Source organism: Oncorhynchus clarkii, chromosome 12 (assembly GCF_045791955.1).
Source record: "Oncorhynchus clarkii lewisi isolate Uvic-CL-2024 chromosome 12, UVic_Ocla_1.0, whole genome shotgun sequence".
NCBI lineage: Eukaryota > Metazoa > Chordata > Actinopteri > Salmoniformes > Salmonidae > Oncorhynchus > Oncorhynchus clarkii.
In genome coordinates, this window is record NC_092158.1 from 55,866,401 (window position 1) to 55,892,996 (window position 26,596).

The 26,596-nt window shown below is 42.8% G+C and overlaps 1 protein-coding gene across 1 annotated transcript in view; it reads right to left on the minus strand.

Moving 5' to 3' along the window:
• LOC139420833 (ubiquitin domain-containing protein 2) overlaps positions 1 to 23,650 on the minus strand; it is a 67,614-nt gene extending 43,964 nt beyond the window's left edge. The window contains exon 1 of the mRNA XM_071171173.1: positions 23,496 to 23,650. Coding sequence (XP_071027274.1) covers positions 23,496 to 23,565 — 70 coding nt within the window. The 5' untranslated portion in view covers positions 23,566 to 23,650. The remainder of the gene's footprint in view (positions 1 to 23,495) is intronic.
• Between the last annotated feature and the right edge of the window lie 2,946 nt (positions 23,651 to 26,596).

Consider the following 26,596-nt stretch of genomic DNA (forward strand, 5'->3'; position numbering starts at 1 on the left):
GCGATGTATATTCAATAGCTCCTCGTCTGCAAATCAATGGCTGCCAATGTGCACATTGAAAACATCCTGGTGGAGACCGGAAGAAACGGAATCCAGATAGTTGGATTTTCCAACAAAAAACTCCATTGAAAATGACGACAATGGCGACATCGTGTGGAATCTGTATGAATTGCATGCAGGTCGATATTAAATTTTGTGCCCTTTTAACAACCCATGAAAGTGACTTATGGAAATTATTTTTAGCTTTCAGAGAGCAGTTTTTCTTGCGTTTTTCAATGTAACACACAATCTGTTATAGTCACAGCCGTGATTTAACCAGTTTTAGAAACTTCAGAGTGTTTTCTATCCACACATACTAATCATATGCATATACTATATTCCTGGCATGAGTAGCAGGACGCTGAAAAGTTGCGCGATTTTTAACAGAATGTTCGAAAAAGGAAGGGGTAGACTTAAGAGGTTTTAAGAACACATTCTTATTTTCAATGACGGCCTAGGAACGGTGGGTTAACTGCCTTGTTCAGGGGCAGAACGACAGATTTTCACCTTGTCAGCTCAGGGGTTCCAATTTTGCAACCGTACAGTTAACTAGTCCAACGCTCTAACCATTGCACTCCACGAGTAGCCTACCTGTTACGCGAATGCAGTAGAAGCCAAGCTAAATTGCTAGCTAGCATTAAACTTATCTTATAAAAAACAATCAATCATAATCAATAGTTATAACTACTAATCCAGCTTAGCAGGCAATATTAACCAGGTGAAATTGTGTCATTTCTCTTGCGCTCATTGCATGCAGAGTCAGGGTATATGCAACAGTTTGGGCTGCCTGGCTCATTGCGAACTAATTCGCCAGAATTTTACGTAATTATGACATAACATTGAAGGTTGTGCAATGTAACAAGAATATTTAGACTTAGGGTTGCCACCCGTTAGAAAAAATACCGAACGGTTCCATATTTCACTGAAATACAGTGGGGCAAAAAAGTATTTAGTCAGCCACCAATTGTGCAAGTTCTCCCACTTAAAAAGATGAGGCCTGTTTTTTTTCTCTTCATAGGTACACTTCAACTATGACAGACAAAATGAGAAAAAAAAAATCCAGAAAATCACATTGTAGGAATTTTAATGAATTTGCAAATTATGGTGGAAAATAAGTATTTGCTGGGCAACACAGACTTTCAACTCCCTCCAAAGATTTTCTATGGGGTTGAGATCTGGAGACTGGCTAGGCCACTCCAGGACCTTGAAATGCTTCTTACGAAGCCACTCCTTCGTTGCCCGGGCGGTGTGTTTGGGATCATTGTCATGCTGAAAGACCCAGCGACGTTTCATCTTCAATGCCACGTTTCATCTTCAATGCCCTTGCTGATGGAAGGAGGTTTTCACTCAACATCTCATGATACATGGCCCCATTCATTCTTTCCTTTACACGGATCAGTCATCCCTTTGCAGAAAACCAGCCCCAAAGCATGATGTTTCCACCACCATGCTTCACAGTAGGTATGGTGTTCTTTGGATGCAACTCAGCATTCTTTGTCCTCCAAACACGACGAGTTGAGTTTTTACCAAAACTCATCTGACCATATGACATTCTCCCAATCTTCTTCTGGATCATCCAAATGCTCTCTAGCACACTTCAGACGGGCCTGGACATGTACTGGCTTAAGCAGGGGGACACGTCTGGCACTGCAGGATTTGAGTCCCTGGTGGCGTAGTGTGTTACTGATGGTAGGCTTTGTTACTTTGGTCCCAGCTCTCTGCAGGTCATTCACTAGGTCCCCCCGTGTGGTTCTGGGATTTTTTGCTCACCATTCTTGTGAAATCTTGCGTGGAGCCCCAGATCGAGGGAGATTATCAGTGGTCTTGTATGTCTTCCATTTCCTAATAATTGCTCCCACAGTTGATTTCTTCAAACCAAGCTGCTTACCTATTGCAGATTCAGTCTTCCCAGCCTGGTGCAGGTCTACAATTTTGTTTCTGGTGTCCTTTGACAGCTCTTTGGTCTTGGCCATAGTGGAGTTTGGAGTGTGACTGTTTGAGGTTGTGGACAGGTGTCTTTTATACTGATAACAAGTTCAAACAGGTGCCATTAATACAGGTAACGAGTGGAGGACAGAGGAGCCTCTTAAAGAAGAAGTTACAGGTCTGTGAGAGCCAGAAATCTTGGTTGTTTGTAGGTGACCAAATACTTATTTTCCATCATAATTTGCGAATAAATGCATTAAAAAATCCTGCAATGTGATTTTCTGGATTTTTTTTTCTCATTTTGTCTGTCATAGTTGAAGTGTACCTATGATGGAAATTACAGGCCTCTCTCATCTTTTTAAGTAAGAACTTGCACAATTGGTGGCTGACTAAATACTTTTTTGACCGACTGTATATGATTGCCATAGCCTGAGGGACATCCCTTGACCATTAATTATTTTTTTTAAATCTTATTTTTTACTTTATTGAATGTGTCAATAGAAGACTACACAGTACAACAGCTGTAGTGTTGTACCTGTATACATGATTATATATGTACTATTATTACTACTACTGAAAGGAACTGAAATGCTGTACCACTATACTGCTTTGCCAATAAAGCAATATGAATTTTAACACGAATTTGAGAAAGGGAGAGAAAGAAAAAAAAAAGAAAGAGAAAAAGAGAGCGAGAGAAATCAAGAAAGACAAATGGTAGTAACAAGAAAATTGTAACAATTGGACATCATAACATTCTGGAAACATTCAGTATAGCAATTGCAGCCTATTTACAACTTTGCCTGTTCTACAATTTTGCTTAAATTCCACTAAGGTCAGCTAAAGCACGATTTAAATGGTTTATAAAAACGACTATTTATATCCATAATAACTTTACAATCATGTTGCTGAAGTAGGCATCTGGTGCACATAAAGTGAGTGGACTACTGTGTTGCACAACTCCTGCCTGGCTGTTTGCATTCATGTAAAAGCTGTGTGAGAGAGAACAAAGAGGGTAGAGACAGACAGAGACACTCCCTACCCCCCTCCTGTTTTGGAGACTGACTGAACTTAAATAATTCCATCCCCCCCTCAGTCTGCTCTGCCAGTTTGTCTGAAGTTAGAGCTGGGAGACGCACACACACACACGTGGTCACACACGCGCGCTCAACAGCTCAGCCCCTGCAACATGTTCATGCATGGAGGCACACTGTAAACACAGAGCTCCATCCCAACAGTCATGATCACCCTTAAGCACTGTGCTATCAGCAGACCCACACACTGGCTGAGCCTGAGCCCTCGTCAAACATGGAACCCGTGAGAGCCCTGGGGGTGAATAAGGTGGCAGGTAGCCTACCGGTTATAGAGACCAGCCAGAAACCGGAGGGTTGCCAGTTCAATCTTGGGTCTGACCGGAAAAATATGACGGGAAGTGAGCTGGCAACCGGAGGGTTGTGGCAGCCCCCTGCTCCAACCTCTCCTACCTGTATGTGTGTCTTTTAGAGGGGTTGGGATAAAGCAGAAGTAACATTTTGGTTGGACCTTGTGTACAACTGACGAATAAATTGAACTTCATCTTAAAAACGGCTGGTTTTAGGCCTGTTCCACGGACAGACAGGGTTGCCATCCAAGCCAAGATCTTAGGCAGCCTTACATCAGCGGGCTGCTGCGCCCGACCCGCCCCAGAGCCTGTGGAAAATAGAGGGAAGGTCGGGAGAGGAAGGTATACTGGGGAAACCATCGGTCTGCTATTATTCAACACCTCGGCTCTGGGACTGACAAACAATAGCTAGAGCCCTGCCCTGACACAGAGACCTGCTCTCCTTGGGTGCTGCTGCTGCTTCCAGCCACATGTACCAACAGCACATCTTCTCACATAGTCTCCCTCACAGCACAGCAGACATGTGTTCCATAACCGTTGCCATGGGCACCCAGCCACAGACAGAGGCAGGCTGATGTGAGTTGTTTAACGGGGACTTAGCTTATGGTATTATCAGAGAGCAGCCTCCATAGGTTTAGGGTCTCAAAACACACAGCCTCTGAGGTTAGAGCTGGGAGACAGTCGTCTGCACGCACAGTGTGTGTGTGTGTGCACTGCACATCCACATTTTGCTGTGCTAATAGGAACCCGATGGTCTGACAGAGCTCTAGAGTTCCTCTGTAGAGATGGAAGAAACTTCCAGAAGGACAACCATCTCTACTCCACCAAATCAGGCCTTTATGGTAAATTGGCCAGTCGGAAGCCACTGATCAATAAAAAGGCACGTGAAATCCCACTTGGAGTTTGCCAAAAAGGCACCTAAACACTCTCAGACAATGAGAAACAAGATTGAACTCTTTTTGGATTTTGCCAACCATCACATCTGGAAGAAACCTGGTGTGAAGAATCCCTACTGTGAAGCATGGTGGTGGCAGCATCATGCTGTGGGGACGTTTTTCAATGGCAGGGACTGGGAGAATAGTCAGGATTAAGGGAAAGATAACCAGAGCAAAGTGCTGAGAGATCCTCGATGAAAACCTCCTCCAGAGCACTCAGGACCTCAGACCGGGGTGAAGATTCACCCTCCAACAGGACAATGATCCTGAACACAGACAATGCAGAAGTGGCTTTGTGACAAATGTCCTTGAATGATCCTGACAGACCCCGGACAAACATTTCTGGAGAGACCTGAAAATAGCTGTGCAGCGACGCTCCCCTTCCAACCTGAGAGAGCTTGAGTAGATCTGCAGAGAAGAATGGGAGAAACTCTCCAAATACAGGTCTGCCAAGTACTAAGTAAAGGGTCTGGATCATATGCGATTTCAGTTTGTTTTTAATAAATACATTTGCAAAAATAGACTGATGATGAAAAAAAAACTATTTTATCAATTTTAGAATAAGGCTGTAACCTAACAAAATGTGGGAAAAGTTAAGGGGGCTGAATACTTTCCGAAGGAGCTGTATATGGTGTACTGCGTGATAACGTAGTGCACATAAAAATACCTTGAGGTTCAATTCTATGTACCTAACAAAATAAAAAAAGTTATACTTCCATTGCATTTTCAACTCTACATTCACAATAAATTTTGGGTTACATAGCGAGTCCTCCCACTCTGGTATTGGCACGTGACTGTAGCTAACAGCACTATTTCATGATAAGATTATTATTATGGACAAAAGAGCGAGATTATTTTTATTGGTCAAATGGCAGCAAAGAATCAATTATCATGTCACCAGAATAAGACACTCAATATTTATTGGAAACCAAGCTCATCACCTTGCACATTCTGTGAAGTTCATCATCACTTATTTCATGTGTAGCCTAATAGTCCTAAACTGCATGCTTTCCCGACAAGTTGTAGTTGGAGGACCACACACACAGCGTGACTCCAAGTATACTTCGATATGATGGTTATTATGTCAATATTTGCACATAAAAGCATTTCCACCGACATCTCGCATAATTAATTTTACAGACAAAAAAAGATCCCACCTTGAATAGCGTATTTAGTTTTGTTGACATTTGGAAAAATTGTGTTTCCAACAGGCCTGTCATGACATTTTTTAACCGACATGTACTTCAAGGTTGGATGGAAACCTGGTTATTGACATTGAAAAATTGACGTGGTTAAAGTACTTTGAGCCCGTTTTGTCTATCTATGGGTAACAGGGTTGACGTGTTATGCTCGACCCGCTCAGTTATGCTCGACCCGCTCACTTGCACTTTATATGGGTTTTTAGACTATAGATGAGGAAGTGTATGTAATTTCATCAGTTGTAAACTGCTTTGCGATCTACTAACAGCAAAGGTTGCATTAAATATTTTTTTGTGATGCCTTTGGCGATGTTCAATTAATTCGCACAAAACATAAACAAAATCATTCATTGTGAAAGTTAATGCATGTAGGCATTCGGGGAAGTATTCAGAACCTTTCACTATCTCCAAATTTTGTCCGTTGAACTGAGTACAGAGAGATCCTTGATGAAAACTTGCTCCAGAGCACTCAGGACCTCAGACTGGGGAGAAGGTTCACCTTCCAACAGGACAATGACCCTAAGCATACAGCCAAGAAAATGCAGGAGTGGCTTTGGGACAAGTCTCTGAACGTCCTTGAGTGGCCCAGCCAGAGCCCTGACCTGAAAATAGCTGTACAGCGACGCTCCCCATCCAACCTGACAGAGCTTGAGAGGATCTGCAGAGAAGAATGGAAGAAACTCCCCTTATACAGGTGTGCCAAGCCTGTAGCGTCATACCCAGAGACTCAAGGCTGTAATCGCTGCCAAAGGTGCTTCAACAAAGTACTGAGTGAAGGGTCTGAATACTTATGTAAATGTGATATTTCAGTATATTTTTTTTATAAAATGTGCAAACATTTCTAAAAACTTGTTTTTGCTTTGTCATTATGAGGTGTTGTGTGTAGATTGATGAGGGGGAAATAAAAACAATCCATTTTAGAACAAGGCAGTAATATAACAAAATGTGGAAAAAGTCAAGGGGTCCAAATACCTTTCGAATGCACTGTATGCTATGCGCAGCACTTCATTCAATTTATCGAATCAGGTATTGTTTCTTAATCAAACCACGAGTAACACCTGTCAAACAGAGATTTTTCTCAAAAAACACAGATGTCGATTATCAGAAGACCTTGGAGTAAAGCCAAAAGAAACAGTAGGTTATTCTGTCTGGAATTGTTAATCTCCTTGCCATGTAAACATGACTGACATGGCAGATTTGGACGGGACTAAAATTACAGATGTGGTGTTTTGTGCTCGTTCACATAATTACATTACCCAAACTTCAGAAAACTTAACATGTGTAAATATTGGCATGAACATAACAAGATTCAACAACTGAGACATACACTGAACAATTTCCACAGACATTTGACTAACAGACATGGAATAATGTGTCCCTGAACAAAGGTCAAAATCAAAAGTAACAGTCTGGTGTGGCCACCAGCTGCATTAAGTACTGCAGTGCATCTCCACCTCATGGACTTCACCAGATTTGCCAGTTCTTGCTGCGAGATGTTACCCCACTCTTCCACCAAGGCACCTGTAAGTTCCTGGACATTCTTGGGGAGGGAATGGCCCTAGCACTCACCCTCTGATCCAACAGGTCCCAGACGTGCTCAATGGGATTGAGATCCAGGCTCTTCGCTGGCCATGGTAGAACACTGACATTCATGTCTTGCAGGAAATCACGCACAGAATGAACAGTATGGCTGGTGGCATTGTCATGCTGGAGGGTCATGTCAGGATGAGCCTGCAGGAAGGGTACGATCAGCTAACGATCAGCTGTCCGTCATGTCTCCCTGTAGCGCTGTCTTAGGCACCTCACAGTACGGACATTGCAAATTATTGCCCAGGCCACATCTGCAGTCCTCATGCCTCCTTGCAGCATGCCCAAGGCATGTTCACGCAGATGAGCAGGGACCCTGGGCATCTTTCTGTTGGTGTTTTTCAGTCAGTAGAAAGGCCTCTTTTAGTGTCCTAAATTTTCATAACTGATACCTTAATTGCCTACCGTCTGTAAGCTGTTAGGGTCTTAATAACCGTTCCACAAGTGCATGTTCATTAATTGTTTATGGTTCATTGAACAAGCATGGGAAACAGTGTCTAAACCGTTTACAATGAAGATCTGTGAAGTTGGATTTTTACGAATTAACTTTGAAAGACATGGTCCTGAAAAAGTGACATTTCTTATATGTATATATATTTTCTTAGTTCACTTAAATTATTAGGTCGCTTTAGCCCTTTACTTGGCTCATCGCGCTCTAGCGACTCCTTGTGGCGGGCTGGGTGGCTGCGGCTGACACATTGTTTCCTCCGACACATTGGTGCGGCTGGCTTCCGGGTTAAGTTGGCTGGTGTTAATAAGGAGCGCGACTAGGCGGGTCATGTTTCAGAGGACACATGACTCCACCTTCGCCTCTTCCGAGCCCGTTGGGGAGATGCAACGATGAGACAAGATTGAAATTGGGGAGAAAAAAAACAAAACTATATATATTAAATGGGTGCAAAAGGGACTCATTTCATGGAATGACCCTACTACCACCACCACAGCTACTACTACTATTGATACTAGTAATACTTTCACCACGATCATAACAACTAATACCACCACCACTACAATAACTACTACAACCATGACTCCTACTACCACTACCTTTTGCTAAAGTTCCACATTCAATATTAGTTCCTTTGTTGTGTGAGAGAGCCTGCCTGCTGTGTTCCCTGCCTACCGGGGCTTTAAGATGAAAACAGTAGATAAGTGATTCCTCATTCGAAAGAGAGGCCAGGTTTACACTCCAGCTGCAGACACAAAATCCATGCTCTGATTAGCATCACAGGCGTATTTCCTGTTCAGTGACTAATGTACTGGAACTGAAATAAGATGGGCGGGCACATTAATCTAATTTATCAGAGCCACCGTTGCATTTACAAGTGCTGTTAGTAGGGTTGCAAAGGGTAGTGAAACTTTCTGGTAAATTCCATGGGTAGTTAAGCCGGGAATTTGTGGAATTTTGCATGAATACATCAAAAAAAGGTCACTTATAACAGTGAACCCTTTTTTGTGGGATACACAAGGCAATTTCAGGTCTTGTAGCATATTTTGGTTAAACTATCCCCAAGTCAATGGAATTGCTACCCTCTGCATGCCCATGTGCATTCTTCCATCACATGTACAGCTGATTCTCAAGATCTTGAACACTAATGAGATGCTATTGAGCCCACACTACCACACTGTCCAAGCCAAGGACTACAGTTGAAGAAGAAGTTTACATACACCTTAGCCAAATACATTTTAACTCGGTTTCACAATTTTGGCCCATTCCTCCTGACAGAGCTGGTGTAACGGAGTCAGGTTTGTAGGCCTCCTTGCTCGCACACACTTTTTCCATTCTGCCCACACATTTTCTATAGGATTGAGGTCACGGCATTGTGATGATCACTCCAATACCTTGACTTTAATGTCCTTATGCCATTTTGCCACAACCTTGGAAGTATGCTTGGGGTCATTGTCCATTTGGAAGACCCATTTGTGACCAAGCTTTAACTTCTTGACTGATGTCTTGAGATGTTGCTTCAATATATCCACATAATTTCCCTCCCTCATGATGCCATCTATTTTGTGAAGTGCACCAGTCCCTCCTGCAGCAAAGCACCGCCGCAACATGATGCTGCCACCCCGTGCTTCACGGTTGGGATGGTGTTCTTCGGCTTGCAAGCCTACCCCTTTTTCTTCCAAACATAACGATGGTCATTATGCCAAACAGTTATATTTTTGTTTCATCCAAAAAGTACGATCTTTGTCCCCATGTGCAGTTGCAAACCGTAGTCTGGCTTTTATATGGCGGTTTTGGAGCAGTGGCTTCTTCCTTGCTGAGCGACCTTTCAGGTTATGTCAATGTAGGACTTGTTTTACTGTGGATATAGATACTTTGCACCCGTTTCCTCCAGCATCTTCAAAAGGTCTTTTGCTGATGTTCTGGGATTGATTTGCACTTTCCTCACCAAAGTACGTTCATCTCTAGGAGGCAGAACGTGTCTCCTTCCTGAGCGGTATGACAGCTGCATGGTCCTATGGTGTTTATACTTAGGTACGGTTTCTAGTCATCTCTCCTCTTTCCAGGCTTTTTCATCGTTTTAACTTATATGGTGATTGCATCTAAACTTTCATTGTATTACCACAACTACTGGCAAAACAGTTTGTCTTTCAGTCACCCACGTGGGTACCTGCTTCCAATGAGGAGATGGCACGTGGGTATCTGCTTCTATAAACCAATGAGGAGATGGGAGAGGCAGGACTTTCAGCGCGATCTGCGTCAGAAATAGGAATGAGTTCTATTTTAGCCCTTGGTTTCGCAGACGCTCGTTGGCGCGTGAAAGCAGTGTGGGTGCAATAATTGAATAACATAGATTTCTAAATTTAATTTGCGACGCTCGCGCACGCGACGTGTCCGGTCTGGTCAGCATGTTAGTTTCTAGACTATCATTTCACAGATGTATGTTGAAAACATTTTTTGGGGGAGATGCGATGGATCATTGGGGATCATTCAATATTCTCTTTTTGTTGTTCAGTGAAATCATCCCATGTGAAGAGTCAACTCATTTAATTTGTTTTAAAAATTTATATTGGAAGGATTTAATAATTTGCAATTATGTCTACTTATGATAAGGTAAAAGGTTTATGATTGTCTCCATATGATATGGTAAATATATCCAATTCAAAAATCATCTACATTTAAATGGTATTATTATTAATTTGCATATATTTACATTAATTCCCATGTGTTCCCGTTAATTCCCACGGAAAGTTTCCACCTCTGAATATTCCCCAAAATGTGCAACCCTAGCTGTTAGTCACCCTGGGCAGAGCAGGCATAGCCCTCCTCCCCGGATCACCAAGCTGGAACATAGAGTACCGATCACAACAGAACCATCTCAACAGTATGGACAGAGATACAGCTGCATGGGACATGGGCTGGACTCAATAAACACAGGTTGGACAACACCTCTAATACACAGCAGGGGCCCATATGGGAACAGTCTGTGACCTGACGTAACATGCCTGTAAAGAGTATCTGAGGCCACGGGATGTAAGACTGACTGACTGGCGGTGGTGTAGTGAAGGAGGTACTAGGGCCTAGGGACCTGTAGAGATCAGAGAGATGGGGTAAATCACCATTCACATTGGGCCTGGCAGGAGTAAAGAGCAATTACTGTTAGACACCAGTGTGTCATGGAGATAAAAGCATGTGGTTTAGACCAAATACATTGTGTTCCACTTAAAAATAGACCCGGCCAACATCTGTGCCCCCTAGCATGGACAGAATGAACACTCTCCTAGAGGACGCAAGATGGCCAGCTCAATAGTAGAAATGCCGACACTACCACAGACATCTAAACCCTGAACAACAGAACAGCTTCTGAACATATGCAATGGATGTCTCATTACTGAAACACACAAAGTACTAAAGAATATGCTGTGCAGTTACTGTGCCATGACCCACTGAATTAGACATGTTTTTGCAGGATTAGAACATGCGAATTCCAATTGAGAAGCATCTGGAATAAGATCTAATTAAATCCCAGCTCCTGTGTGGGTGAGGATAATCACAATCTATACTAAACAAAATAAAACATGCAACAATTTAATTGATTTTACTGAGTTACGGTTCATATAAGGAAATTAGACCGTAATCTATGGATTTCACATGACTGGGCAGGGGTGTAGGCATGGGTGGGCATGGAAAGGCATAGGTCCACCCACTGGGGAGCCAGACCCAGCCAATCATAATTTTTTTTCCCCACAAAGGGGAGTTCTTACAGACAGAAATACTTCTCAGTTTCATCAGCTGCAAACAAAACAACAAAAACTGCTACTTAGCTAACCAAGAACTGTAATGACGTATTTGAGAGACAAGTGCTCATTGTGCAAGCTTATGTTTTCTATAAACATTGGAGATGACGTAGTTAACATGTTGTCAACAATCTAAGTCATCCCAGTAAATTTTGCCCCATACTTAAGCAACCAAACCGTCAAGGGTCAACTGTAGGCAGGCTATTAGCGCATCACCCACCACCTTGTTTTTATAAAATGAACCGAGAATTTAATCCGGACGCATTTTGTAAATGATAATTTGGGGTGAAAATGTACTCGTGGTCCCTAACTGTGCATAGGTCAGAGGGTGGTCCCTAACTGTGCATAGGTCAGAGGGTGGTCCCTAACTGTGCATAGGTCAGAGGGTGGTCCCTGACTGTGCATAGGTCAGAGGGTGGTCCCTAACTGTGCATAGGTCAGAGGGTGGTCCCTAACTGTGCATAGGTCAGAGGGTGGTCCCTAACTGTGCATAGGTCAGAGGGTGGTCCCTAACTGTGCATAGGTCAGAGGGTGGTCCCTAACTGTGCATAGGTCAGAGGGTGGTCCCTAACTGTGCATAGGTCAGAGGGTGGTCCCTGACTGTGCATAGGTCAGAGGGTGGTCCCTAACTGTGCATAGGTCAGAGGGTGGTCCCTAACTGTGCATAGGTCAGAGGGTGGTCCCTAACTGTGCATAGGTCAGAGGGTGGTCCCTAACTGTGCATAGGTCAGAGGGTGGTCCCTAACTGTGCATAGGTCAGAGGGTGGTCCCTAACTGTGCATAGGTCAGAGGGTGGTCCCTAACTGTGCATAGGTCAGAGGGTGGTCCCTAACTGTGCATAGGTCAGAGGGTGGTCCCTGACTGTGCATAGGTCAGAGGGTGGTCCCTAACTGTGCATAGGTCAGAGGGTGGTCCCTAACTGTGCATAGGTCAGAGGGTGGTCCCTGACTGTGCATAGGTCAGAGGGTGGTCCCTAACTGTGCATAGGTCAGAGGGTGGTCCCTAACTGTGCATAGGTCAGAGGGTGGTCCCTAACTGTGCATAGGTCAGAGGGTGGTCCCTAACTGTGCATAGGTCAGAGGGTGGTCCCTAACTGTGCATAGGTCAGAGGGTGGTCCCTAACTGTGCATAGGTCAGAGGGTGGTCCCTAACTGTGCATAGGTCAGAGGGTGGTCCCTAACTGTGCATAGGTCAGAGGGTGGTCCCTAACTGTGCATAGGTCAGAGGGTGGTCCCTAACTGTGCATAGGTCAGAGGGTGGTCCCTAACTGTGCATAGGTCAGAGGGTGGTCCCTAACTGTGCATAGGTCGGAGGGTGGTCCCTAACTGTGCATAGGTCAGAGGGTGGTCCCTAACTGTGCATAGGTCAGAGGGTGGTCCCTAACTGTGCATAGGTCAGAGGGTGGTCCCTGACTGTGCATAGGTCAGAGGGTGGTCCCTGACTGTGCATAGGTCAGAGGGTGGTCCCTAACTGTGCATAGGTCAGAGGGTGGTCCCTAACTGTGCATAGGTCAGAGGGTGGTCCCTAACTGTGCATAGGTCAGAGGGTGGTCCCTAACTGTGCATAGGTCAGAGGGTGGTCCCTAACTGTGCATAGGTCAGAGGGTGGTCCCTAACTGTGCATAGGTCAGAGGGTGGTCCCTAACTGTGCATAGGTCAGAGGGTGGTCCCTAACTGTGCATAGGTCAGAGGGTGGTCCCTAACTGTGCATAGGTCAGAGGGTGGTCCCTGACTGTGCATAGGTCAGAGGGTGGTCCCTAACTGTGCATAGGTCAGAGGGTGGTCCCTGAGGTGGGAGCGCTTATTTGATGTATTCTTTTGCAGTTATTGCCTTGAGGAAAATCACCTCCGTTAAATCCTTGGGTTCCCCTTTCTCGTTGGGTCTAAAGCCAAAAAGTATCCAAAATTGGGGCAGTGGCATTTTTTGAGCCATTTTCCCTCCTTTTATTCCCCATCTCTCTTATCTAACTACAAAGGTAGAAGAGTTCACTCCTTTTATCACCCAAAAAGTTAGTCGGCTGTATGACCCCCCCCCCCCCCTCATGTCAAGAGAAGTGTAATGACCCTTACTCATATTGTTGTGATGTGATTTAGCAAACAGCGCACATAAATAAAAATGTAATAGATTACAAACGGTTCTAACGGTATTGAAAAACCAGACCGACGGTACCGTCAAACATCCCTGTTTACTGTACAAGCCCATATGGTATACCGCCCAAGCGCATTCGGAAAGTGTTCAGACCCCTTAACTTTTTCAAAATTTTCTTACATAAAAGTATTTTTGTCAATCATCAATCTAAAAACAATACCCCCTAATGACAAAGCGAAACCAGGTTTAGACATTTTTGTACATTGATAAAAAAATAAATAATGAATGCCTTATTTACACAAGTATTCAAGACCCTTTGCTATGACACTCTAAATTGAGCAGAGGTGCATCCTGTTTTGATTGATCATCTTTGAGATGGTTCTACAACTTGGTTTACACCTGTGGTAAATTCAATTGATTAGACATGATTTGGAAAGGCACACACACTTGTCTATAAAAAGGTGCCACTGTTGACAGTGCAAGTCAGAGCAAAAACCAAGCCATGAGGTAAAAGGAATTGTCCGTAGAGCTCAGACAGGATTGTGTCGAGGCACAGATCTGTGGAAGGGTACCAACAAATGTTTAAAGCATTGAAGGTCCAAGAACACTGTGGCTTCCATCATTCTTAAATGGAAGAAGTTTCGAACCACCAAGACTCTTTCTTCCTAGAGCTGGCCGCCTAGCCAAACTGAGGAATCAGGGGAGAAGGGCCTTGGTCGGGGAGGTGACCAGGAACCCGATGGTCCCACTGACCTAGCTCCAGAGTTCCTCTGTGGAGATGGTTGTCCTTCTGGAAGGGTCACCCATCTCTGCAGCACTCCACCAATCAGGCCTTTATGGTAGAGTGGCCAGACGGAAGCCTCATGTCATGACGTGCCCTGGCAGGGAGGATCATGGGGGGAGGCTCTCTCTCTCCACAGTTTTATGACAGGACATAAATACTTGGTAGAATAAGACCTAAAGAACTGATATGATATAAATAACAGTCTACACATTTAATGATTGTCACAGACGACACTCACCTCAGTAAAAGGCACATGACAGCCCGCTTGGAGTTTGCCAAAAGGCACCTAAAGGACTCGCAGACCATCAGAAACAAGATTCTCTGGTCTGATGAAACCAGAATGAGCTTTTTGGCCTGAATGCCAAGCGTCACGTCTGGAGGACACCTGGCACCATCCCTACGGTGAAGCACGATGGTGGCAACATCATGCGGTATTTTGGTATTTTATTAGAATCCCCATTAGCTGTTGGAAAAGCAGCAGCTACTCTTCCTGGGGTCCACACAAAACATTACTAAACAACAGCTCAAGGACAGAACTACATTTTTTTCTTCCAAAAAGGCACACAGTCTACCGTGAGGCGTTGTGCCACGAGGTGTTGCTTTATGTTTTTTTAAACCAAGTTTGCGGTTTACTTGACCAATATGAGATGGAACGGAGTTCCATGCATTAATATCTAATACTGTATGCTTCCTTGAATTTGTTCTAGATTTGGGGACTGTGAAAAGACCTCTGGTGGCATGTCTGGTGGGGTAAGTGTGTGTGTGTGTGTCAGAGCTGTGTGTAAGTTGACTATGCAAACAATTTGGGATTTTCAACAATGTTTCTTATGAAAAGAAGTGATGCATTCAGTCTCTCCTCAACTCTTAAAGAAGAGAGATTGACATGCATAGTATTTATAGTCAGCCCTCTGATTACAATGAAGAGCAAGACGTGCCGCTCTGTTCTGGGCCAGCTGCAGTTTAACTAGGTCTTTCCTTGCAGCACTCGACCACATGACTGGACAATAATCAAGATAAGACAAACCTAGAGCCTGCAGGACTTGCTTTTTGGTGTGTGGTGTCAAAAAAGCAGAGCATCTCTTTATTACGGACAGACCTCTCCACATCTTTACAACCGTTGAATCTATATGTTTTGACCATGACAGTTTACAATCTAAAGGTAACGCCAAGTAATTTAGTCTCCTCAACTTGTTCAACAGCCACAACATTCATTACCAGATTCAGCGGAGGCCTAGAACTTAAGGAATGATTGTACCAAATACAATGCTCTTAGTTTTAGAGATGGTCAGGCGCAGTATATTACTGGCCACCCATTCCAAAGCAGACTGCAACTCTTTGTTACGGGTTTCCGTGACTTCATTAGCTGTGGTTGCTGATGGGTATATGCTTGAATCATCAGCATACATAGACACACATGCTTTGTTTAATGCCAGCGGCAGGTCATTGGTAAAAATAGAAAAAAAGAGAGTGGAAGGCCTAGAGAGCTGCCCTGCAGTACACCACACTTTACATGTTTGATATTAGAGAAGCATCCATTAAAGAAAACCCTCAGTTCTATTAGATGGATAGCTCTGAAACCAAGATATGGCAGAATATGAAAAGCCATAACACATGTATTTTCAACAACAGGTTACAATCAATAATATCAAAGGCTGCACTGAAATCTAACAATACAGCTCCCACAATCTTATTTTTAAAAATGTATTTCAACCAATCATCAGTCATTTGTGTCAGTGCAGTACATGTTGAGTGCCCTTCTCTAGAAGCATGCTGAAAGTCTGTTAATTTGTTTACAGAGAAATAGCATTGTATTTGGACAAACAACTTTTTCAAGAGCTGGCATCAAGCTTATAGGTCTGCTGTTAGAACCAATAAAGGCCGCTTTACCACTCTTGGGTAGCGGAATTACTTTGGCTTCCCTCCATGCCTGAGGAATAAGACTATAGCCATTCCTACCATCCTCAGTAGCTTTCCATCTAAGTTGTCAATGCCAGGAGGTTTGTCATTATTGATTGATAACGCTTTTTCCACTTCTCCCACACTAACTTTAAAACTTGCAATGCTTTTCTTTTTTATGCATGAATACGAAAGCTCAATGTTTGCCCACTTTGCCAATGACGCAATCATTCAAATAATTGGCAACAACAAATGGTTTGGTGATGAATAAGCCATCTGATTCGATGAACGATGGAGTTCAATTTGAATTTTCAAATAATTTAAAGTACTCCAAAGTTGTTTTTCTATCACTCATATTGGATTCATAATACAGTTTAGTCACATAATTTCTCAATTTGCAGTAAGTCAGCCAGTCAGAGTGCCAGCCAGACTCAGCCACTCCTTTTGCCCCATCTCTTTCAACCAAACAGTTTTTCAATTTCTCATCAACCCAGTTCTAACAGTCAGTTTCCTAACAGGTGCATGTTTCTCAATAATTGGAAGAAGAATTTCAAAAATTCCTCAAGTGCAGCATCTGGATTCTCCTGATTAATCACATCAGAGCAACAAATAATTTTTAACATCATCCACATAAAAGTCACGGCAAAAATATTTTGTATTATTTTTGGCTTTCCTGGATATAGTCACTACATTGTGATAACTGCATCTAATGGGTACGGGTACAGCTTTAGAACAAAGTTCTACAAATGTGATCGATACATGTGGGTGATCTTGTTCCTGTAGTGTTTGTAAACACCCTGGTAGTTTTATTAATAAACTGAACCAGATTACAAGCACTGGTTACAGTGAGAAGCTTCCTCTTGAGCAGACAGCTTGATGAAAACCAGTCAATATTCAGGCCCCCAAGAAAGTAGACCCCTTGGTTTACATCACATACTATCAAGCATTTCACACATTACTTAGATACTGACTGTTATCACTTGGTGGCCTATAGCAACACTCCAAAAGAAAAGGCTTTAGATGTGCCAAGTGAACCTGCAACCACAACACTTTAATAACACATGATCTTATCTAAGCATTACAGGGATGTGGCTCTGAATATATACAGCAACACCTCCCCCATAAGCATTTATGTCTCTTATATAGATGTTATATTTCTACTGCTGTAGCATCAAATGAATTATCTAACCAAGTCTCAGAAATGGCTAATATATTAATGTATCTGATGTTAGAAAGTTATTGATTTCATGAACCTTATTTCTAAGGCTACATATGGGCTATTTTAAGCCCTTTCCTGGGTAGCTTATCAGAGATAGACATAATATGGAAAAGAGAAAACAAAGCAAGAGAAAAATATATATACATTCAGCAGTGTGTGTGTGCTGCGGAGTTCAGCAGCTACAAACGAACCCATTGGCTTGGCTCTGTCATCCCTTTTGGGCTTCTGGGATGGAGGGTGGATAATGAGCCAGTGGGGATGTTTTTCAGAGGCATCGACTGGGAGAGAGAAAAATGAACAGAGCAAAGTACAGAGAGATCCTTGATGAAAACCTGCTACAGAGCGCTCAGGACCTCAGACTGGGGTGAAGGTTCACCTTCCAACAGGACAACGACCCTAAGCACACAGCCAAGACAACACAGGAGTGGCTTCAGAACAAGATTCTGAATGTCATTGAGTGGCCCAGCCAGAGTCTGGACTTGAGCCCAATCAAACATCTCTGGAGAGACCTGAAAATAGCGGTGCTCCCCATCCACCTTGACAGAGCTTGAGAAGATCTGCAGAGAATGGGAGAAACTCTCCATATACAATGGTGCTCCTTGTGGTGGGCCAGGTGCCTGCAGGCTGACCAGGGCGCCAGTTGAACGGTGTTTCCTCCGACACATTGGTGCGGGTGGCTTCCGGGTTAAGCTGGCAGGTTTTAAGGAGCGCAGTTAGCTGGTCATGTTTCGGAGGTTGCATGACTCCACCTTCGCCTCTCCCAAATGACCATCCTACCCATGCTAGATTACAGAGACACCCGTTCTGCCAGTCACATTCTGTTAAAGGTCCCCAAAGCACACACATCCCTGGGTCGCTCGTCTTTTCATTTCGCTGCAGCTAGCGACTGGAACGAGCTGCAACAAACACTCAAACTGGACAGTTTTATCTCAATCTCTTCATTCAAAAGACACAATCATGGACACTCTTACTGACAGTTGTGGCTGCTTTGTGTGATGTATTGTTGTCTATACCTTCTTGCCCTTTGTGCTGTTGTCTGTGCCCAATAATGTTTGTACGATGTTTTGTGCTACTACCGCGTTGACATGTGATGCAGCCTTGGTGTGTTGTTGTCTTAGGTCTCTCTTTATGTAGTGTTGTGTTGTCTCTTGTCGTGATGTGTGTTTTGTCTTTTTATAATTTTTGAAATCCCAGCCCCCGTAGGAGGTCTTTTGCCTTTTGGTAGGCCGTCATTGTAAATAAGAATTTGTTCTTGACTGACTTGCCTAGTTAAATTTAAAAAATGGTGTATGCATGTGTGTTTGTGTTGGTATGCGTGTGTGTGTGATTGTGTGTGCTTGCGTATGTAGTGAATGTGTGTGGGTTGTGTGGCAGTGTCAATGTAGTGTGTGTACAGTATATGTATATGGTCTAGTGAGAGTGTGTGTAGGGTCAGTGCAAGATAGTTTGGGTACCATTAATAGACTATTTAGTAGTCTGGCTATTTAGTAGTCTTATGGGTTGAGGGTAGAAGCTGTCTCGGAGCCTGTTAGTTCAGTCCCAGGGTCCCTAGCTTGGTGATGAGCTTGAGGGGAGTATGGTGTTGAACGCTGAGCTGTAGTCTATGAACAGTATTCTCACATAGTTATTTCCTCTCTTGTCCAGGTGGGAGAGGGTGGTGTGAAGTGCAATTGAGATTGCGTCATCTGTGGATCTGGTGGGACGGTATGCTAGATGGAGTGGGTCCAGGGTGTCTGGGATGATAGTGTTGATGTGTGTCATGACCAGCCTTTCAAAGCACTTCATCATTACATATGTGAGTGCAACAGGGCGATAGTCATTTTAGCAGGTTAAGTTAGACCTCTTGGGAACAGGGTGGTCAGCTTGAAACGTTGGGATTACAGACTGAGACCAGGAGAGATTGAAAATGTCTATGAAGACGCCTGCCAGCTGGACTGCGCATGCTTTGAGAAAGGGCCTTGGTATTCAGTCTCAGCCCTGTGGTATTCAGTCTCAGCCCTGTGGTATTCAGTCTCAGCCCTGTGGTATTCAGTCTCAGCCTTGTGTGTTTACACAGGTTAACGGTTTGCTCACAAATCGGCCACAGAGAGAGAGCTCATAGTCATCCGGGAAAAACAGGGGCATTCCACGCAAGGCAGACTATTATATTCCTCGAAGCGAGCATAAATGGAATATAGGAGTTGCCCAGTGACGCAGAACTTGTGGCTGGGTTTCCCTTTGTAATCAGTTATCGAATGCAAGCCCAGCCACATACAACGAACGTTGGAGCTTGTGTAATAGGATTTGACCTTCCTCCTGTATTGTCCTTTTGCACGTTTGATGTCTCGGAGGTCAGAGGTCTTGAATACGTCCTTGTCCCATTCCTTGTAAGCGGTAGCTCTAGCCTTTAGCCCCGTGTGGATATTGCCTGTAATCCATGGTTTTTGGATTGGATACGTTCTTATAGTCACTGCGGGGATGACGTTGTCTATGCACTTTTTGATGAAGCCTGTGAGTATTGTGGTAAACTCCTCAATGCAATCGGATGAATCCCGGAACATATCCCAGTCTGTACTAGCAAAACAGTCTTGAAGCCACGCGTCTGCTTCATCCGACCACTTCCGTATTGAGCATATCACTGGTACTTCCTGTTTGAGCTTTTGTTTGTAAACAGGAAGCAGGAAAATGGAGTCATGGTCAAATGTTCCAAAGAGAGAACGAGGAGAGAGACCTTGTATGCGCTTCTGTCGGTAGAATAAAAGTGGTATTTAGCGCCCCTAGTGGCGCAGGAGACTTGTTGGTAGAAGCGAAGTAGGGCGGTTTTAAGTTTCCCCGTGTTAAAGTCTCCGCCCACCAAAACATTGCCTCCGGGTGAGCAGTTTCTTGTTTGTTTATGGCACCATACAGTTTGTTGAGTGCCAGAGTGATGTTGGCTTGTGGAGGGATGTAGACAACAGTGATAATTACAGATGAGAACTCTCTTGGTAGATAAAAAAGGTCTGCAGCTTACCATGAGGTATTCTATATCAGGTGAGCAAAAGCTCAAGATTTCCTTCACAATTGAAGCAGAACACCAGTTGTTATTTATGAGGGGAAAAAAAAAAAAAAAAAAACTACCTCCTTTTAACTTAATCGAAGCCACCGTTCGATTCTGTCGCTGCATGAAGAATCCATTGAGTACCACGTGCATAGCGTTATCAACCAGCCACGTCTGAGTAAGACATAATATTGCAACTTTCATAATATTGCAAAAGTCTTGCTGATGGACAAGCTTCGGTCGAGAGTCTCCCATCTTATTCTCGAGTGACTGGACATTTGCCAATATAACTAAGGGGAATGCCATTTGATTCTCTCTTCGCCTCAATTTCACCAGGACTCCACCTTGTCTACCTACGCCTGTAGCGTTTTGGTAGCCCATGGAACAAAGGAATAGGGTCCGGTACGAACAGTGGAACAGCTGAGGCCGAGTTGTAGTGGAAGTAGAAATTGAGGTTAGTAACTAACTGTCGATCTGATGTCGAGAAGTGCTTGGCGGTCAAGTGTGATAATAGTATGAACTGTACAAAAAAAGTAAAGATAAACACAAAAGTAACTATATAGCAAAGTTGGAACTCGTAAGATGTCACCCTTCTCCGTTACTGTATCGCATAGGGACAAGTAAACCAAATATCTTGTTTGTATTGTCCTAGGATTCTAAGCCCACGTCGAGACTTGCTAGTGATTGCTAAAGTGACTTGTTTTAGCAATTTTAAAACCATTTTCCTGCAATTCTATATTGTTCTCAACAGAGAATCCATGTGTACTTGACAGAACACAACCTTTTTTCTTAGGTTTTTGCCACAATAAATTAAATTCAAAGCATAGATTGGACTAGTTTTTCTAGCTAGATTAAGTGATTGATTTGGTAGGGTTTCAGACCTGCCACTTTGACTCAAACATCCTGCCCCCTCACTGACAATCCCACCCACAGTGATTGATTGACAGGCCAGTGTTAAAAGGGATAGTTCACCCAAATTACAAATTGGTTGCCTTACCCTAAGTGTCCACAGCGTCAATAAAATACATAAGTTGATGAACAAACATCATTGTGACAATTCATATCTTGCAGTAAAACTCTAAATATGGCTTTAATCTCAAGAGAAGACAGGTTTAATGTTAAAAGATGATATTATCAAATAGGCCTGGACGATATCCAAAACACCACACTGAATTCAGTCATTTTAAATTATAAAAGTCACATCTTCCTACTCAATACTGCAACTCATTTTTTATCTGGGAGATAGTCGTTAAAGTAGTATTCAATAATTTAGCTGTGTATTTCGGATGGAATCAAGACATTAGAATGTACCACTAAAAGAGAGCTCGTTCTGCTACATGGTTAAAACTGAATCATTTTGATCTCATGGATGGTCAGTCCTTACATCCATTGCCCTGTCTATGAATTTGAGAGTGGTTTTATTTCTCAAGTCCCTCCCTCAGCTATTTACCAAAACTAGGGGTGGAGTGATGGCTTTGTTGTTGTTTGAACTTTGGATTGGCCCTTTAAATAAAATAAACAATACATTTATTTAAAAACTTGGTTAAAAAAAATCATAGAATATTTTGACAACCCTGTCTGTAAACTTTCAATTTATATAAAACTCAACTGTTTATATTTTTCAGTGACTAAGACAGATGTCTCATGGTAGGGTGGGATATGGAAAATAGGTCAACTTTGAGCACCTTTTTTTTGTTTGTTTGTTTTGGCGTTCAGGTCCAAAAAGTCACTTTCTGACCACTTCTACCATGGACAAACATGTTTGGAAGGTTCTGTCAAATCAAAAGGGGTGCAGTCAGAATGGGATTGAATTCATATAGAACAACCCCCCTGGGTTAAGCCTTTTCCTGGATGAATCCCTATCTTGCTCTCCTCATCTCGCTCTACATTATTATGTAGAATCTTGACAGTTGCAAGTTACATTAGCTCCACAAACGTTCAGCAGTGTACATTTGGTTGCAACACAAACATCACTAGCCTGGGTGCATGCCAGTCTGTTTCTGCGCTCTTGCCAACTCCTCATGGCAAGGAGTGAAATGTTAGCTAAACTAACAGGTACCCAGGCTAAAACTTTGCTTCCTGGTTATAGCAATATAACAGTGTGGGCCTAATAACATGTGGTAACACAGTGATACCAAGACACTGTTGCATCGGGAGGCCCACCTCAGGGACAAGTGCATTGCCTCGGTGTGCCATGCAAACATGAAGAAGATACCGGTTATCTATGCAAGGAGACAACATTTACACTTCTTCTTTGTGTGCCGGTACAAGCCTCATCCCCGCAACCACAAGCTCAATCAAACCACGTTACAATCATAACAATAACAACATATGCAACATTAGACACCGGAAATCCCGAATAGGTGAGGAAACAACAACGTGAAGTAGGGACCCGAGGGTCATAGGAGACCAACCAGCAGATTAATACCAGCCTCTCATTCACAAAGCCTTGGATACAGTGTGCTACACGAATGAACACGGTGGCAACAAAAAAAACATTAACTATGCGTCACTGAGATATGCAGATATTGGTTAATGTTGAATACAGAGATAAAGTACAGTTAATGGAGACGTGAACGGGCCGAGCGGTGGTGTTCTCTGGAAATCTAGACCCACCACCACCGGTGTTTTTGGTGCAACTCCCCCATCCTCTTGAGTCCTGCAGTTAGTTGAGAATAAAAATTGTACGCTCCCCCACTTTAGAATGTCGACCCCCAAGAAAAGACACATGAAAATGAAACAGCATTAGGCTACAGGATTGCAAAAAAATGCATCTGAGAACACAACAAAGCACTATTGTTGTTTGTGTTGACCATTATGTTTGTATACATTCTTGAGCCAAACGGTGACCCACATTTGACGTATTATGTAGCAAGATAGCTAGCTAGCATGCTAACCGGCTGGCTAACTACAACATCAAACGCCTTCATTCAAAGCAGACAAAGGCAGTCATTTAACACCGAACAGTAGGCATCTTCAAGATCATAAAATGTTGCCTAGCTATGAAGCTATTAGCACGGGGCCAGATGGGCTATCGAGCTGAAAAGTCGTGGCCGCCACGATGTTCTAGGCGGCTGTAATAAAGGAAGACACCCGGAGGCAAGACGCATGAAATTGGCATGTACCAAAAAGCACCGACTACAGACCAAATACCACCCCGACGTTATGTAACTTATTTCCTACCTCCAGTTCCGTCAGAGTTTTCGTTTAGACTGCCTGAAGAATCATGGTGACTGCCCACACAACCACCCATGGATGTTTTAACTGCGCTACCCCCGCAGACCCTCTTATTTTCTTTTCCCCCTTCCTCAACTCTTCATCTCAGAAAATAAATTGACAGAGAGCGAGCATCCGCTGGGAAGAGGCGGAGTGAGCACACATCACAAGGTGACTGCTTCTCACGAAGAAAAGAGGGGGACTGAGAAAGGGAGAAATATAGGTAAGGAATGGGCGGGTGAGAGGGGAGGACAAAGGGAGAAGACTCTGGGAAACCACTCAGCATAGTGTAACTGAGATGGGAACAGGTTCTATCTATAAGGTCCAACTCCAGGTGTCATAAAAATTAAAAAACACCTCCCCACCTTAAAACATATTTACACATGAAACTCCCCTTCTACTGTAAAAAAAAAAAAAAAATGCTCACCCTCCCCCCTTTTTTAAATTTAAATAGGCAAGTCAATTAAGAACACATTCTTATTTACAATGACAGCCTACCCCAGCCAAACAATTGTGTACCGTCCTATGGGACTCCCAATCACTGCCAGATGTGATTCAGCCAGGGACTGTAGTGATGCCTCCCTCTTGCACTGAGATGCAGTGCCTTAGACCCCTGCACCACATGGGAGCCCATTGAATTAAAGGTGCTTATTTACATTTTTGCATTGTAATTTCAGAAAATGTCCATAATATATTTGGCATTATGATAGTGTTAAACAGTATTACTTACCCGCCAGTGTTGTGATTGGTTGTGATAATCGCCTATTGATTTCTCCTGCCAGAGCAGCATCTGTAGTCAAAATCGGAAAGCTGTTCTGACTTCGTGGCTGTGTTATCTAGTGGAAATCATTCTATAATTTCCTGGTTGCTAAAATTCTACACTGTTTTCTCAATTTCAGTTTAGCCATAATGATTATGGCCCCAGATTGCAAGAAAAAGCAGTTCCAGGTGTTTTAAAAATGCATCCCCATGTACATTGTGCCCCCTCTAAAACAATGAGTACATGACGCCCCTGACTGTAGCGACACTGGTGTTTAAATGTGGATATCGACTTTTCCACGTGTATCAATCTCAACAAACAGAAAGTACACATTTCCGTTGGACCTTGCATGCAATCGTCCAATAAAGTGATCTTGATCTTAATGTCTCTTTCCTTTCCTCAAATGACAGGTGCACAGTTTGGATGCTAGAATTGTACATTTTAAAGGTTAAAGGAAAAATCTCAGTATCAGAAGGCATCTCAGTATCAGAAGTAAAAATACAACCAGACTGTCCTACTCCCGCCCAATATGCAAAGATACATATTTTAGTTTAGTAAGGTAGAGCACAGTATAGAGTACAGTCAGGGTTGGGGAGTAACGGATTACATGTAATGGGTTACAAAAAAACGGTAACTGTAATCCGTTACGTCACCAGCAAAAATATTGTAATCAGATTACAGATACTTTTGAAGAACCAGATAATTATTTCGAGGATTACTTTTAAATTCAGAAAGGATGTTTGCGGAAAAAAATCTTTGACACTTCTCTGTTTTCTCATTGACATTCAAATCAGCATTGAAACAAGACACATGTAAATTTGATCCACCTGAGCAAGTCTGACCACATATCAGAGACCACTATGATGACACACCAAATGGGTTTGATGGAAAAGAGCGGGAATAGGCTTTCGTAGGCTGTTCACACATCTAAATGTGTATTTGAACCCAATCATGGTTAAATTCAAGAAGTTTAAGCTGCCTGTCAATCATTGTTTTTTAAACCAGTGGACAGCCACTGAAAAATGCACTCTTTCAACAGCTGCATAGCGGGGATCCCAGCCGATGGAATATAAATGGGGTTTTTAATCTAATTCATGCAGATTAACACAAAAAAATCCATAAATCTAATGGACACATGCTCAAACTCGCACATTTTTGATACACTTAAAGACACAATCTGTAGTTGCTACATCCATTTTTGGATTTATAAATTATATATACTATATATTAATATATATATATATATATATATATATCCATTGATTCTTGAAGAATATAACTTTTAAATGCCTCATGAGCTTAGTTCAACTGTCACTCTCCATGAGAACCCAAAATATAAGCATGTATTTCTCCAATGTTTGTAAACATTGTAAATGTAAACAAACACTGTATAGACTCATAACATGGTTAAAACAACCATTTTGATATCATGGATGGTCAGTCATTGCATCCATTGCTCTGCCTATTAATCTGAGAGTGGTTACGTTTCTCCATCCCTCAGCATTTTACCAAAACAGAGACCATTTTGTTATTGTTGCACCTGTGGGTTTGCCCTTTAAACAGCTGCATATTGTCAAGATATAAAGGGTCACCAACAAAAAGTTAAACAATAGGCCAATAGCAAATGCAGCATATGGCATTCATTGTTCACATGCAAATAGCTATTTTCAGTAGTGCTCAAAGCATGCCATTCCATGAGCACAGCATTTATTTTTAAACTTGAATCAATGATCCCAATCAGTCCTCCATGACAACAAAATCATAAACAACGGAGTAGGGCTGGCTAATAAGTATTTCGTTTTGGGGTCATGCTCAGGTAAAACAATTTGGATAATCTATACTTCCATATTTCCAAGTCCTATTCTTGAAGATCAAGGGGTATAACATTTATTGGAATGAGTGGAATTCTGATATACTTGGCTTTTAATGTAACAATATAATTTAATTGTATTATTATACAGTGCCTTGCGAAAGTATTCGGCCCCCTTGAACTTTGCGACCTTTTGCCACATTTCAGGCTTCAAACATAAAGATATAAAACTGTATTTTTTTGTGAAGAATCAACAACAAGTGGGACACAATCATGAAGTGGAACGACATTTATTGGATATTTCAAACTTTTTTAACAAATCAAAAACTGAAAAATTGGGCGTGCAAAATTATTCAGCCCCCTTAAGTTAATACTTTGTAGCGCCACCTTTTGCTGCGATTACAGCTGTAAGTCGCTTGGGGTATGTCTCTATCAGTTTTGCACATCGAGAGACTGACATTTTTTCCCATTCCTCCTTGCAAAACAGCTCGAGCTCAG